The sequence below is a fragment of the Anabas testudineus genome, chromosome 22 (assembly GCF_900324465.2).
Source record: "Anabas testudineus chromosome 22, fAnaTes1.2, whole genome shotgun sequence".
Classification (NCBI taxonomy): domain Eukaryota; kingdom Metazoa; phylum Chordata; class Actinopteri; order Anabantiformes; family Anabantidae; genus Anabas; species Anabas testudineus.
This window is the reverse complement of record NC_046630.1, coordinates 1,506,795-1,519,224: the sequence shown is the minus strand read 5'-3', so window position 1 is coordinate 1,519,224 and position 12,430 is coordinate 1,506,795. Positions and strand designations below refer to the sequence as shown.

The 12,430-nt window shown below is 41.6% G+C and overlaps 1 protein-coding gene across 1 annotated transcript in view; it reads left to right on the top strand.

The window, feature by feature from the left end:
- The window catches only part of akap6 (A kinase (PRKA) anchor protein 6), a 151,548-nt gene that overhangs the window by 105,872 nt on the left and 33,246 nt on the right, over positions 1–12,430 (top strand). The window contains 2 exon segments of the mRNA XM_026340395.1: positions 4,041–4,187; positions 10,585–10,845. Of these exon segments, the coding sequence (XP_026196180.1) occupies positions 4,041–4,187; positions 10,585–10,845 (408 nt within the window).

Genomic DNA, 12,430 nt, shown 5'->3' with positions numbered 1-12,430 from the left:
CACCCGGAGACACAGACTCACACACACACAGAGCGAGAGTACAGTGTTTATGGTTTTTTTTTTTCATGTGTATCTGCTGCACAAACGCTTTGCTCTGAAAGAACAGAAAAGAAAGAGGCTGAAGAAAGACGGAGGGTAGAAACGGTGGGAGCTACAGAGAGAAGAATGAACACACAAACACAGAAGCAGAAAGATGATGATGAGGACGACTAAGAGGCGTCCTTATCACTTCCCCCGAACTTTAGTTGCCACGACGACAAAATCATTCCGTTACGCAGCCTCCGACAAACTTCTCTCATTTGCGGATAAGATGAATCTGGGAGAAGAGAGAAGGGAAAAAAACGGATGTTCAAAATGCATTAAATGTTTTTCATGTATGACTGCATTTTTGCTGACATTTCAGCTCCGTGCTCATTAATATGGAGACCAAATTAAACTTATGATTGCTTGTTGATTTTCTCCTCCCCTCCTCTCCTCCCCCTCACCCCCTCTCATCTTTTTTGTCATGCGTTCGTCCCCCGTTTTTCCCCTTGTGATTATGTGATCAAATATATAATGTTGAATTTCATGTATTTATTCTTTCTAAACACTTTTCTCAGAATATTTTTCACCTACAGGAACAATTTTATTTAGAGATTTTTCTTTTTTTAATTGACTGTCTACTAAATATCATATTTTTTGTTGTTACATTTCTAACAACCTGTTTGCTTGAATTTTTTATTTTGCACTTTTTTTCATTCATTGATTGTTTTCTTCTGATTTTCAACTTACACATCACCTAAGTCAACGTATTCATCTGATCATTGCCCCAGTGTCATTTAAATGTGTGTGAACGTCTGTGTGCAGTTTGCTCGTTATCTACACCACTTCCCACTGTGCAATTCTGCCAAACATTAATTTTTTTAAGTGACTAGTGACAAAAGGCAAAAGTTCGGAGGTCGCAGTGGCTTTTCCAGTTCCCCTGTGAACCATGAGAGCAGGAGGAAGGAAAGAAGGAAGAGAGAAGAACAAAAAAAGAGGAACAGGAGAGGTGGAGGATTATCTCCTAGTTAAATAAAGGTTAAGTAAAAAGTGAAACACTGATTCAGGAAACTGAAATCTCTCATTCTCAGTGAACCTCTACACTAAGCTGCTTGAATCTCAAAACATGTATTTTCTCTGTTTCTGACCCTTGACCCTCACTGAGTCTTCTTACTGATACTGAGCTTATTTCAAAAATGGGATGCAGCATAGATGCAACTGAAAAGTGACGTGAGCCTCGTATGAAACACTTGAAAGGTGGTGAAGTCGGTTTCTTGTCGTCTGTTTGTGTCATTCTCTGTATCATTATAGCTAACAGCCAATCACTCCACAAAGTGTTTGCATTAACGTCATTTTCCTGATGTAGCTAACATGACCTTTAACTCCAGAAGAACATCTACGTGTGCAGCACAGATTTGTCGCTCGGTTGAATCAGTGAATATTCTCATAAAGTTGAACTTGGTGACGTGAGACTTTGGGTAGTGGTGGGTGTTTCTGGGATGTTTGCTGAGGTCCAGTTCACAGACAGTGGACGGCTCCCTCAGTCCTCGAGCCTCAGTGTTGACGTGGTTTCAGCACCGTGGAAGCAGCTCGTCCTCTCTCCATCTATTTACTGTATTTTTCTCTCTAGTTCTTTCCTTTGTACAACCTCTGTTGCTTTTCTCGTCGTCTTCTCTTCCTTCTCTGTCTCCCTCACTCTCTGTCCTCAGGCCTGTGCATCTCAGTCCATCCTTGCATGGAGATTGACTGGAGGCATGAATACATCACAACTAGCCATCCATGCATCCCCCCCTCTCTTTCTCTCCCACCCCTCTCTGCTCCCCTCCACCTCCCATTTCTCCAAGATCCCTCTCTCAGCACTTATCTCAAAGTTCGGATCTCATGCATTTTAATCGGCATGTCTATCTTCCGTTCTCCCCCTCTCTCTCTTTTTTCTTTGACTTTGGATCAGTGGCATCCTTCAAACAAACAACAACAACAAAACAACCCCCTCTCCTCCTCCGCACCAGCTCCTTTTCCCCTTTTTAAATCAATATTTGCCATCAGCGAATAAATCGTATAATTTCCTGACTGTTAGATGAGTGTGACGCCGACATATTTACCTTCTACTCGTCACTTTTTTTTGCTGTCGATCTTTCGTTCATGCGGCGTGGCTATTAGCTAAGTGAAGGGGATGGATGGCCATGAAGCGTAGAGCGATAGCATCTCCATCAGAATCGGCGACGTTGAAAAATGGCCGCCGCCTCTCTGATGACAGCACAGCAAAAACACACACTCACACACACACACGCAAACGTCCTCAAACACACTGAGTCAGACAAGAGACATTTAAATATTCAAATGGGGCCAGGCAGTAATGATAAACGACAAGGGAAAACTAGAATCAAGTAGCTATCGATGCAGAAAATGAAAAGAGGAGAAAAGAGAGGAGGAGGAGGGAAATTAAGCAAAAAAAAGATGGAGGCATTGAAGGAGAGTTACGCTAACAACTGAAAAGAGGGAAGAAAGAGAGGCGATAGATGGAAAGTGATGGGGAAAAAGATGGATGAATTAAGCAAATACAAGAGGAGGACTGCGGGAGTGTTACAGTAAATAAAATAAAGATGGAAAAGTGTTGAGCCACAAATTGGAGAGATGGAGGGAGTGCTGTAAGTGAACAGACAAGGACGAAAGGAGAAACAGCAAGAAAAGTGAGGTGATTCACAAAATATAAAGGAACAGAGAGAGAGACAGACAGGAGGCGAAGGAACAACATGCTGAACCGAGCTGTTTTAAAGGGGACAAATTAGGATTAGGTGACAAAGAAAACGAGGAGGTGAGAGAGCAGACGACATGTTAAAGAAACTGTTCGCTGTAGGACTCAAGGAGTCAAGAGGACAAAACTTGGCTCCTTTAACAGAATAAAAGGACAAACAGTGCGATATGTTGCACCATGTAGGCAACTGCAACTAAAACATGACTTTAAATGTCAAAATGTTTCCCCGCTGTTGCTTAAAAAGTGTTTTTATTTTTTATTTTTTCAAATTCAGAAATAGTAAAGTGTTCTGCAGCTCCTTCACTCCCCGACCACAGCGCATAAACAGAATAAACCAGAAGGGAGGAAAATATTCAGCAACACTTGGTGCTACAAAATGGAGCATTTCTTTAAAATCCCTCCATAAAGGACTCTGCAGTCTGCCGTCAAGTGCTGCTGCTTCGTTTGATTCCTGCACGACTGCGGCGCAGCAGAGGTGCGACAGTTTTACTTTTAATGTGGTCAAAGCAGGTGAAGCAGTGAGTGAAATGTGGTGAAAACTCCTGCGACTCCCTCGAACATTTCATCATGACATGAGCTGAAAACAACAACAAAAAAAGCATCTGTTCCTATTTGAAAGACCAGTTAAAGGAATACTCCACTGAAAATCTCTCTTTTGACTCTCAAACACTCACCACCTGTGCGCTACGAAGCTTCCTCCGTGTGTAGGACGGCAGCTTCAGCAGCTTGGATTAAAAGGAGCTACAACAAATTCCAGTCGAGTTCCAGAGTCACATTGGAAAATGTATGAAAACTTCAGTAGGAAATTAAATCCAAACATTCACAAAACACTTGAACCATATTGAACATAAGTCACAACAGTGAGTAAGTGCCTCGTGAAACACGGTTTGCAATAAAAATGTTGACACCGAACAATTCTGCTAAATGTTGCATTAACTTTAACGATGTTGCATCACAGACTTCTGTTCAATCACATTTCAGGTCTGTTTAAAGCTGCTTTAGAGCGGCCCTGTGTCTTTAAAGCAACGCAAAAGACAAACGTTAAATGTGTCTAAAACTGAATCTGTGTATTTGTGAAGTTGTCTTCATGTACTGTACAGTGTCAAAGGAGGAGATGAAGCCAGTGATGCTTCCAGCCAATCGGTTTATTGATATGAGAGGTGAATGTGTGTCGAGGCTGGTCTGGAGCTTTTCTTACGCAAGTGCCAAACTGGTTATCACAGCAAACAGTGTGACGTGTGTCCGTCCTGTTGTCTGTCTCCAGAGCAGCCACGCTGAGCTGATGATGATGGAGAGCAGGAAGACCAGCCTGCTGGGCCGAGCCGAGTCTCTGAAGAGGAGCAGCAGCGAACTACCGAGCAACTTCCACCACAAAATGCACAACCTGAAGCACACATGGAGACAGCTGGAGGTAACACACACAGAGTCGAGCGTCAGAAATACAAGAGTGCAACAGTGGCACCTTGGAGACGAGGCGAACACAGAGATAATGTCTGGAGGATCACACTGATATTTCTGTTGAGGTGTGTGTGTGTGTCTAATTTTAGGCTAATCAGCACTGATCTAATCTAGAACATGAAGATGATAATTAGTGTCGTCTCAATTAAGGAGCCCTGCTGCCACCGTGGCCTTTAACTGTGTGGTGGAATGTATGAAGGCAGACAGTTTTATCATGGTAACAAGCTCCGACTACAGCTGGTAGTGCCTTGCTCAGGTGCACTTTAACTGAAGAAGAAGGCTGACGACCTGATTTGAGATATCACACAGGTGATGTTCGAACCTGTGCAGAGAAAGTTTAAGTCGATGTCATAGAACAAACTCATCAGGAAGCAGAGAAGTGTGTAGATGTTGGATGGACCGAGTGCTTGATGTGGCACAGATGTTCATTTTCCAACTGGTTTGAACCGACTCCGCTCAGTGACGTCACCGCTGAGTGGAGCTGAACTCACTCCTCTGTTTGAACCACACGGTATCAATAAATAACGTGATTATTTATTAACCAGTACCACACTTTAGTACATCTGTTAGAATCATATTTATTATAACGAACAATTCATTTATTTTTATAAACTTCTTCTTAATTCCATCACTTAATATTAAACCTGGCTCTAAATATTACAGTTCCCATAAGCCTCAGTCTCTTTGTATGGAGAATCCAGTCAGAGGCAGGAATCAGAGCTATGTAATATTCCAAAGTGGTGTAATTGACAAGAAACACCATGATGCAGCAGCAGAATCGATGCAGAACTGCAGAAGCTTTTTCAGGTTTTTCAGTAGATTTTGCTTCAGCTCACTGTCAGTAGTGCGTACAGGATAGTTCTACATTAGATCTGTTTCTTTTTAAAATGCTCCTGTTACGTTCACAGGTTTATTTTTTACACTTCATGTCTGGGATCCAGTGAACACAGTTGTTCATTTTAATAGTGAGGTTTCGTGTCCATCCAGCACTTCGCTCGTGTCGTGCGACACTGTTTTATGAGAAAATGAACTTTTACTGTCAGATCCCGGACAGCTGAAGGAACTCACACCTGCACGTCTTATTTGGTTTGCGACAGTGGAAAGGTTTGTTTGCTTTGCTGATGGGCACGTAGGCAGCACTTGTCTTTACCCGGGTGTGAAGATTAATTCCAGGTCTGTGCTGGGGGAGACAGCTGGCAGCAGCTCGTCAGGAGGCTGAAATGTGACGATGTGACTTTGTTCCTCCACAGAAACAAACTCTGTCTCCTGTCGACCGAGCGGCGCGTCGTCACACCGAGCTCGTTCACTCAAACAGATTACAGCAGAGGAGCAAACGCCATCTGTGTGTGTGTGTGTTTTGTCTCCTTGTAATCCCTAATTATACACACACACACACACACACACACACATTGTCTCACACAGAAATGCTAAGTGTGTGTGTGTGTGCATTAACATATGTATCAACCTCACTGAAACTGATTCCATTTTGGAAATTAAACAGCAACAGATGAGTCTCTCTCTGTGTTTGTGCCACCGTAACCAGACTGTGATTAAACTTATGTTACTGACAAAGAGACATTTGGAGGCTGTTTCACACATACTCATATCAAAGTGTGTGTGCGTGCATCATCAGGGAACACGGGAACTTAGGGTAGTGATGTAAAGAGATCGTGAAGCAGCCACTTTTCATCTCTCTCTCTCTCCATGAAGCCTTGTTCTGATCTGAAGCAGTTTCTCAGGGTTTGGACCTTGACTGGTTGAAGATGGTCTGTTAATGTTGCTACAACTACCAGCTGCGTGCACACCATTCATAATGATAATTGAAATTCATGCTAATTTCTGAAACCAGCGAATGTAAATTTAGTGACGGAAGCTGAGTCGCAGGGATGAGGTTGTGGCTGATGGAGGTTATAAAGTGTGGGACTGTCAAACTGCAGAGGCAGGTTGGGTTAAGCAACAAAGACACAGTGTATGATGGTTGATGATGATGTTTCTTCATGAACGTAGCCCACCATCTTTCCCTGAACCCAGGAAACTGTTGATATAAATGTGAAATACAGTAGAACAGGACATGAATGTTTGCTAACAGCCTGTTTTCCACCATCTCCTTTTCTTTTCTTAATTATTCCTCAGCTCCAGTTTCTAATACCTGGACATTTGAACTTTCTGTTCCTCATCTCCTTCACTCTCCTCCACCTCCATTGTTCATTGTCCTTCTCGTTCCCCCTTCTCCTCATTTTTTTCCCCCTTTTATTTGTTTTATTTTCAATCAGATCTGAATTTTCTAAAATTTTCACTATTCGTCCAAAGGCCTTTCCTCTCTTTTTCTCCATCTTCTCCTCCCTCTCTCCCCCCTCCTCACCTCCCAACATGGCGTCTGAGTCGCATATTAACAGGCCTATCAGTGCTGGCGTCGGCATCTGCTGCTCTGACACAAATTGGGAATTAACTGGAATTGATGTCCTGTGCCTCGCCTCTGAACTGTCCTGGCCTTATGAAGAATTTATGATGGAGAGCGTGCACGCACACACACACACACACAGACAAGCAGACAAAAGCTGAACGATAAAGAAAATAAAGAGGTTGTAAATTAGCTTTCATCTTTTCTGTTGTGGAATTTGGCACCAATTTGTCGTTTCGCTGTTGTTCAAGGTCAAAGCCTGTGTCTGAGGATAGATACTGTGCATGTATACACACAGATAGAAGGAAAAATGTCCCTCAGGAGAGGGAATCCACGGCCTGAAGGAGAAGAAAAGAAGTGACAAACTCTACAGACGCAGTAACAAATATAAAATATGTGTTATCGCCAAATGTATCGTGAAAAAAAGTCGGATTAACATGAAAAACTTTAAATCTGAGCTGGTAAAACTAAAAACACACAGTAGCTATCTGAGTAACACAGACCCAAACATGGAAATCCAACAAAGGTGCTTTGTTTCATTTCGTTTGCCAGGTGAATTAACACTTTAAAATATCTTTTCATCTGCGTATTTGTCCTTTTCCCATCAACACTCTAAAACGCAGGAGTCAGGAACCGGTCGCCACTTGAACCTGCAGGGAGAAGAGGAGAGAGGGAAAACAGACTCTGGTTAATTGAGTCCACTAAAAAACAACACACTATCTCTCTCTTTGTTTCATTTGCTCTCTCCTCTCTTTATCTCTCTTATTTGCTAATTTTCTTTTTCATTTCAGCGTCTCCCACTGGATTTTTTTCATTTGCTCCCTTCATTCCTGCATTTCTCTCTTTTACCTTCTCTAACGTCATCACATTCGTCTTCCTGCCTCTTTCTCTTCTTTATTTCCTTCACTGTTGGTTGTTTTCTCTTGTTAATTTTATAGGAAGATTGATCGTGCTGTTCTTAATGTACAGTTTGTAGATGTTCAGTGAGACGCTTTGTGCTTTATCAGTAGTAGTCAGTAGTTCTTTGATAATGTCAGTGGATGTGTCTGAATGAGGAATTCAAACTCAATAATACAAACAACTCAAATGAGTATTTGACATGAAAGTCACTTAAAAACATGAACCTTAATTCATTATTGAAAACACAAATACAAAACCCTAAGGCAGTAAATCACAATGTGAAGAAGAAATTGCATATGGACTGCTGCAAATCAAAACACGCACACAAACAACATACAGAACACACAAGAACACGTCTGCAGAGGGACGGTTAACAGTGTGAAAGGATTAATCGAGGACATGAAGCTGATGGTGTGATCATGGATGGTTGAGCTTGGCTCCTCAGCTCTGTGGCAAACGAACAGACTCGTGGTGATTTGTCAGTTGTTGCAGTGTGAACATTATCAACACAACCACCTGTAGAGAAAAGAAAATGGATCATATTTTCAGAAAGAAATTAGCATTGTCATTTCTGTGTCTTGGAAAAATGTCCTTTTAAATTACATCCCTTGTATATCCTCTGTCTTTCTCCTTCCTTCCCTGTTTGTCTGCCAAACTAACCACAGACTCATAATCACCGTCGTCTCTTCTGAGCACAAAGCTAACTGAACATTTCACCGGTCAGGGGGTCCTATTATCGCCCCTCTTCATGGTCTAATGGGCTGGTTTTACCTGCCAGAGTTCAGCTAAAGTAGTGTTTCCACTCAGGAGGGAGAGTCGCTGCTATACCAACGACTCAATACCTTTTGTACAAACACATACATATGCAAATCAGCCACAGGGACCCATGCAGGGCTTGTTCTGAGGCAGATCTGTGTTCAAAGTTACTCCTGTTATGTCCGCTTGTTAAAGGTGTAGCGAGAACTGCAAGATAGCAGCTATCTGATCCTTCAGATTTTTAAAAACAGTACAATGTGAACTCTGAATAAGACGAGATGCATTGTTCAGATGGTTCCACTCAACCTTTGGAAATTAACAGTAAATTTACCTCAGTCACAGAAAGTAAGTGGACAGCTTGGTAAAAAATACAAAGATTCTGTAACAGTACGTTTCTGTGACAGCAGAATCCTGAAGATCATCGAAGCCCCTGAAAAACAATTCATTGTTAGATGGAAAGATTCTCAACAGAAGAAGTTAGGACTGCTAAGACTGATGGTTTGTAAGATGGAAATGTGTAAGTGAGTAGTGGAAAAAGATATTACAGAGAAAATCACTGAAGTTGAAGGAAAATGAAATGAATTCTGATTGAGAACTGAACTGAGAACAGAGCGATTTGATTCTATTAGCATCTAAACATCCACAGTAAAATACTAAATCTGAACATTGTTCCTTTTTACAGTGTAAACTGTCAGAATTAAACAAAAAGACACTCAGACACCTTCTGTCTGAATTAAACTCAACCTTTCTCATTCAGTTCCTCGGGGAAAGTGTTTAATGCATCTGCTCTGTTTTCTTGGAGATGTTGGATCCTTCATCTTACAGCGTTGCCTGTTGCTAATAACGTTGCCCAGCAACTCTGAGTTTGTCATTATCAGCAAAGAGCATCACAAGTTTGTTTGTTTTATACAGATGAGCACCTTCCAGAAAAACTGAGACAGAGACACAGACTTTCCTAAATCCAAGTGGCGAACAGTGTCTTTCTTGTGACTCGCTGTGTCGTACTGTGTGATCAACAGGGGTTAGAAAATTACTCTGCAGAGTTTATTACGCACACAAACACACACACACACACACACACACTCTGTCTCTCTCTCTCTGTGAGATTCTTGTGGTTCTCAGTTGTTCCTGTTTGAAACAGTGATTGCTCATCACCAAACACTCTTTCGTTCTGTATTGTGTCTAAATGATGTTTTGTTTTGGGTGTGAATATCAGCTCTGTAGGTGAAGCTGTTAGAAGCTCTGAATTAGCAGCTGATCTGTTTGCACCTGGAAAAACACCAGTTCCATTCTTGAAGCTTTGCTCGTCGACAACAGAAGCAACATCATTAACACAATAACAACAGACACCAGCACGGTGATGACAGCATTAGCAACATCAAGCTAATTCATGGAATTAACAGCCTCGTTCAAATGGATAATTATGAAGAAGTGTGAACTGAGAGTGGAGGAAGTCTTCTATCACAAAAACTTGATGTCATCACACAGAACAGGTTCTGGACTTGATGTTGAGAAGCTGTTCAAATGAAATAACTGATTAGGTTTTACAGTGCGAAACATAAAAGACAAATAACAACGTAAATCAGTATAAATGTGACATGTTGAGGAGAGCATGCTCTGCTTTCACACAGCAGACCTGATTATAATAGAAATATTTTATCATGTATATAGTAAGAAGAACATCGCTGTATGTCAGTCAAAGTGTGAAATAAATTGCTACTGTTCTCTTGGCTGAAAGCTGCATTTGAATTTCAGATGCAGAGGTTGTTTAAATCCTGTCCACACACTCCTCCCACAACAAATCCAACATTCACAGTCATGCTTGTGCAACTCCCAGTAAAAACAAAGTAAAAGAACGATGTCACAGGTGTCCCGGGTCAGGGAGGTGGCCTATAATGCTACAGTACATATATAAATGTATATACAGTATAATATTACTAAGAGAAACTGAAACTGTGACTTGAACTGTCAGAGCAGAAATTCAAACACCCAGAGAAACCACAAACAAGATCTACAGATGTCAATGAAGTGTGATTCTTACATCTTTAACTGCAGCAGTGACGTGAATGACACACAAGTCGGCTCAGATCTAATGTTCACACTCTCCTCCAGCAGTTTAGGACTGAAATACTGACACCTCTGTTATTGATCTGCACATTTCTGAGGGTCAGTGATTAATGGCTGTGTTCCTATTGATTGAGATGCTACTTTGCATGATGGAATATTGACACAACAAGGTGTTCCAGCACTAACCCCAAATTCTTTTTCCTTTTTCCTCTCCCTCTTCTCTCAGAAAATCCTCTCAGAGCACTCGGCACCCATTCCTTCACAGCAGTACGAGTCGGCCAACATGAACTCTCTGTTGGTCAGCAGTGGAGGCGTCGCTGTGGAGAACCCTCGTTCAGCCCTCTCCCCGCTGACCACCTCGCTCCTGGAGCAGCTGGAGGCTCGCATTAAAGAGCTGAAGGCATGGCTGCGAGACACCGAGCTCCTTATCTTCAACTCCTGCCTCAGACAGGACAAAGACGCCTCAGAGCAGCTCCAGAGCTTCAAGGTAGGAAGAGCAGTGTGTCAGTGAACATGTTGTGATGTTGGCCTTGTCAGCTTTATAGAGAGCAGCATGTTGGGGATTGGCAGCAGAGAACCTGAAAAAAGTTTAGTTTTGTGCAAAAGATTCTTCACCAGGTCGATAGAAAACTGCCTACAGCTAAGGTAGCAAGAAAATAAGGATTACAATGAGATTTAATGAGAAATTAGGGGAAGAAGGTCGAGTTGTGAGCATTTGTGTTTGGTTAATGTTTCTGATCTCCGAACAACGACACACACAATACTGAGCAAAAGTCTTAGGCCACCATGGGATTTTCTTTGTTAAAATACAATGAGAGCACATAGGAGATATACACAGTATTAGAAAAACAAACATATTAACATAAAAGCTTCTGCTAAAGAGACAAATAGTGAGTGTGACCTCTCTGGAGGAATCAGGAGAGGTCAAGGACAAAAAACAGGAGCAGCACCTGGCTCAGCATCTGGCTGCTTCATCTGGATGCCAAGTTGCTCCTTCCACAGTCTGAAGAAGCTCGATCAGAAATGTTTTTTGAGGGAAGGAGAGCAGCCAAGAAACCGCTTTTTGTATTTCTAGTAGTTTTAATGTGCAAAACATTAAAACTTTGTCCTCGAGTAGGATTTAAAGTCTCTAAACTTCAGCTCAGTACCCTCTGGGTCTCTGAAGCCCAGAAGGTAACAGAAACAGACAATGATAGAAATCTAACTCCTTTATTTTGTAAACTGTAGATAAAACATCAACTCTGGCTGTTGGCAGTTATTAATTTTCCCTGATGTGTGTAACATTAAAGGTACTGTAAAGTAAAATGATGTTATGATTTATTCATCCCATGAAGAGAAATTGGAGATTTACAGCAATAAATGGAGAAAAAGAGGCAGATGCATTATACAGAGAGCAAAACCTTATAAAACTGGACTATTATTTGTGCATTATGAGCATTCATTATATACAGAACTATGCTGGTAAATGATTTATACACTGCACACAAATAATGGCTGCGGAGTGCACTGTGTATCTTTATGTCACCTAACTTTTCCTCCCTAACTTTCTCTACTATCAGATATGTGACAAAACTTTAGCCAATCAACACTAAGCATTTTAGAAAAAAACATGTTTGCTCTGTCTGTGTGTGTGTGTGTGTGTGTGTGTTTGTGAGTTGTTGCTAAGTATAGTAATACATCGTCTTAATGAGGCCAGATGAAAGCAGGGCTGTTTTGAAGCGATGGATGTATAGAGGAAACAGCAGTTAGCCTTAAAAGCCACGGGACGCTAACAGGATATTAATCAGCCTACATCACACAGCGAACAGCTAGCTGCTCTGATTAGCCTAGCCCCGCCGTGTGACTGACAACCAGAAAAACAAGCTCTCACACAGTCGAACAAGTGTACATGCTGAAATGGAAATGCAAACACGCAGAAGTGCATTAATTCATTTATGTATGTATACGTGCCCACACGTACTGACGAGTGAACACACAGATACACAGAAATATGCAAATGAGGCAGACACACAAATAAATGAATGCATAAAAATACAAAGATGCAGTGACACAGAAAAGATGCAACATGAACG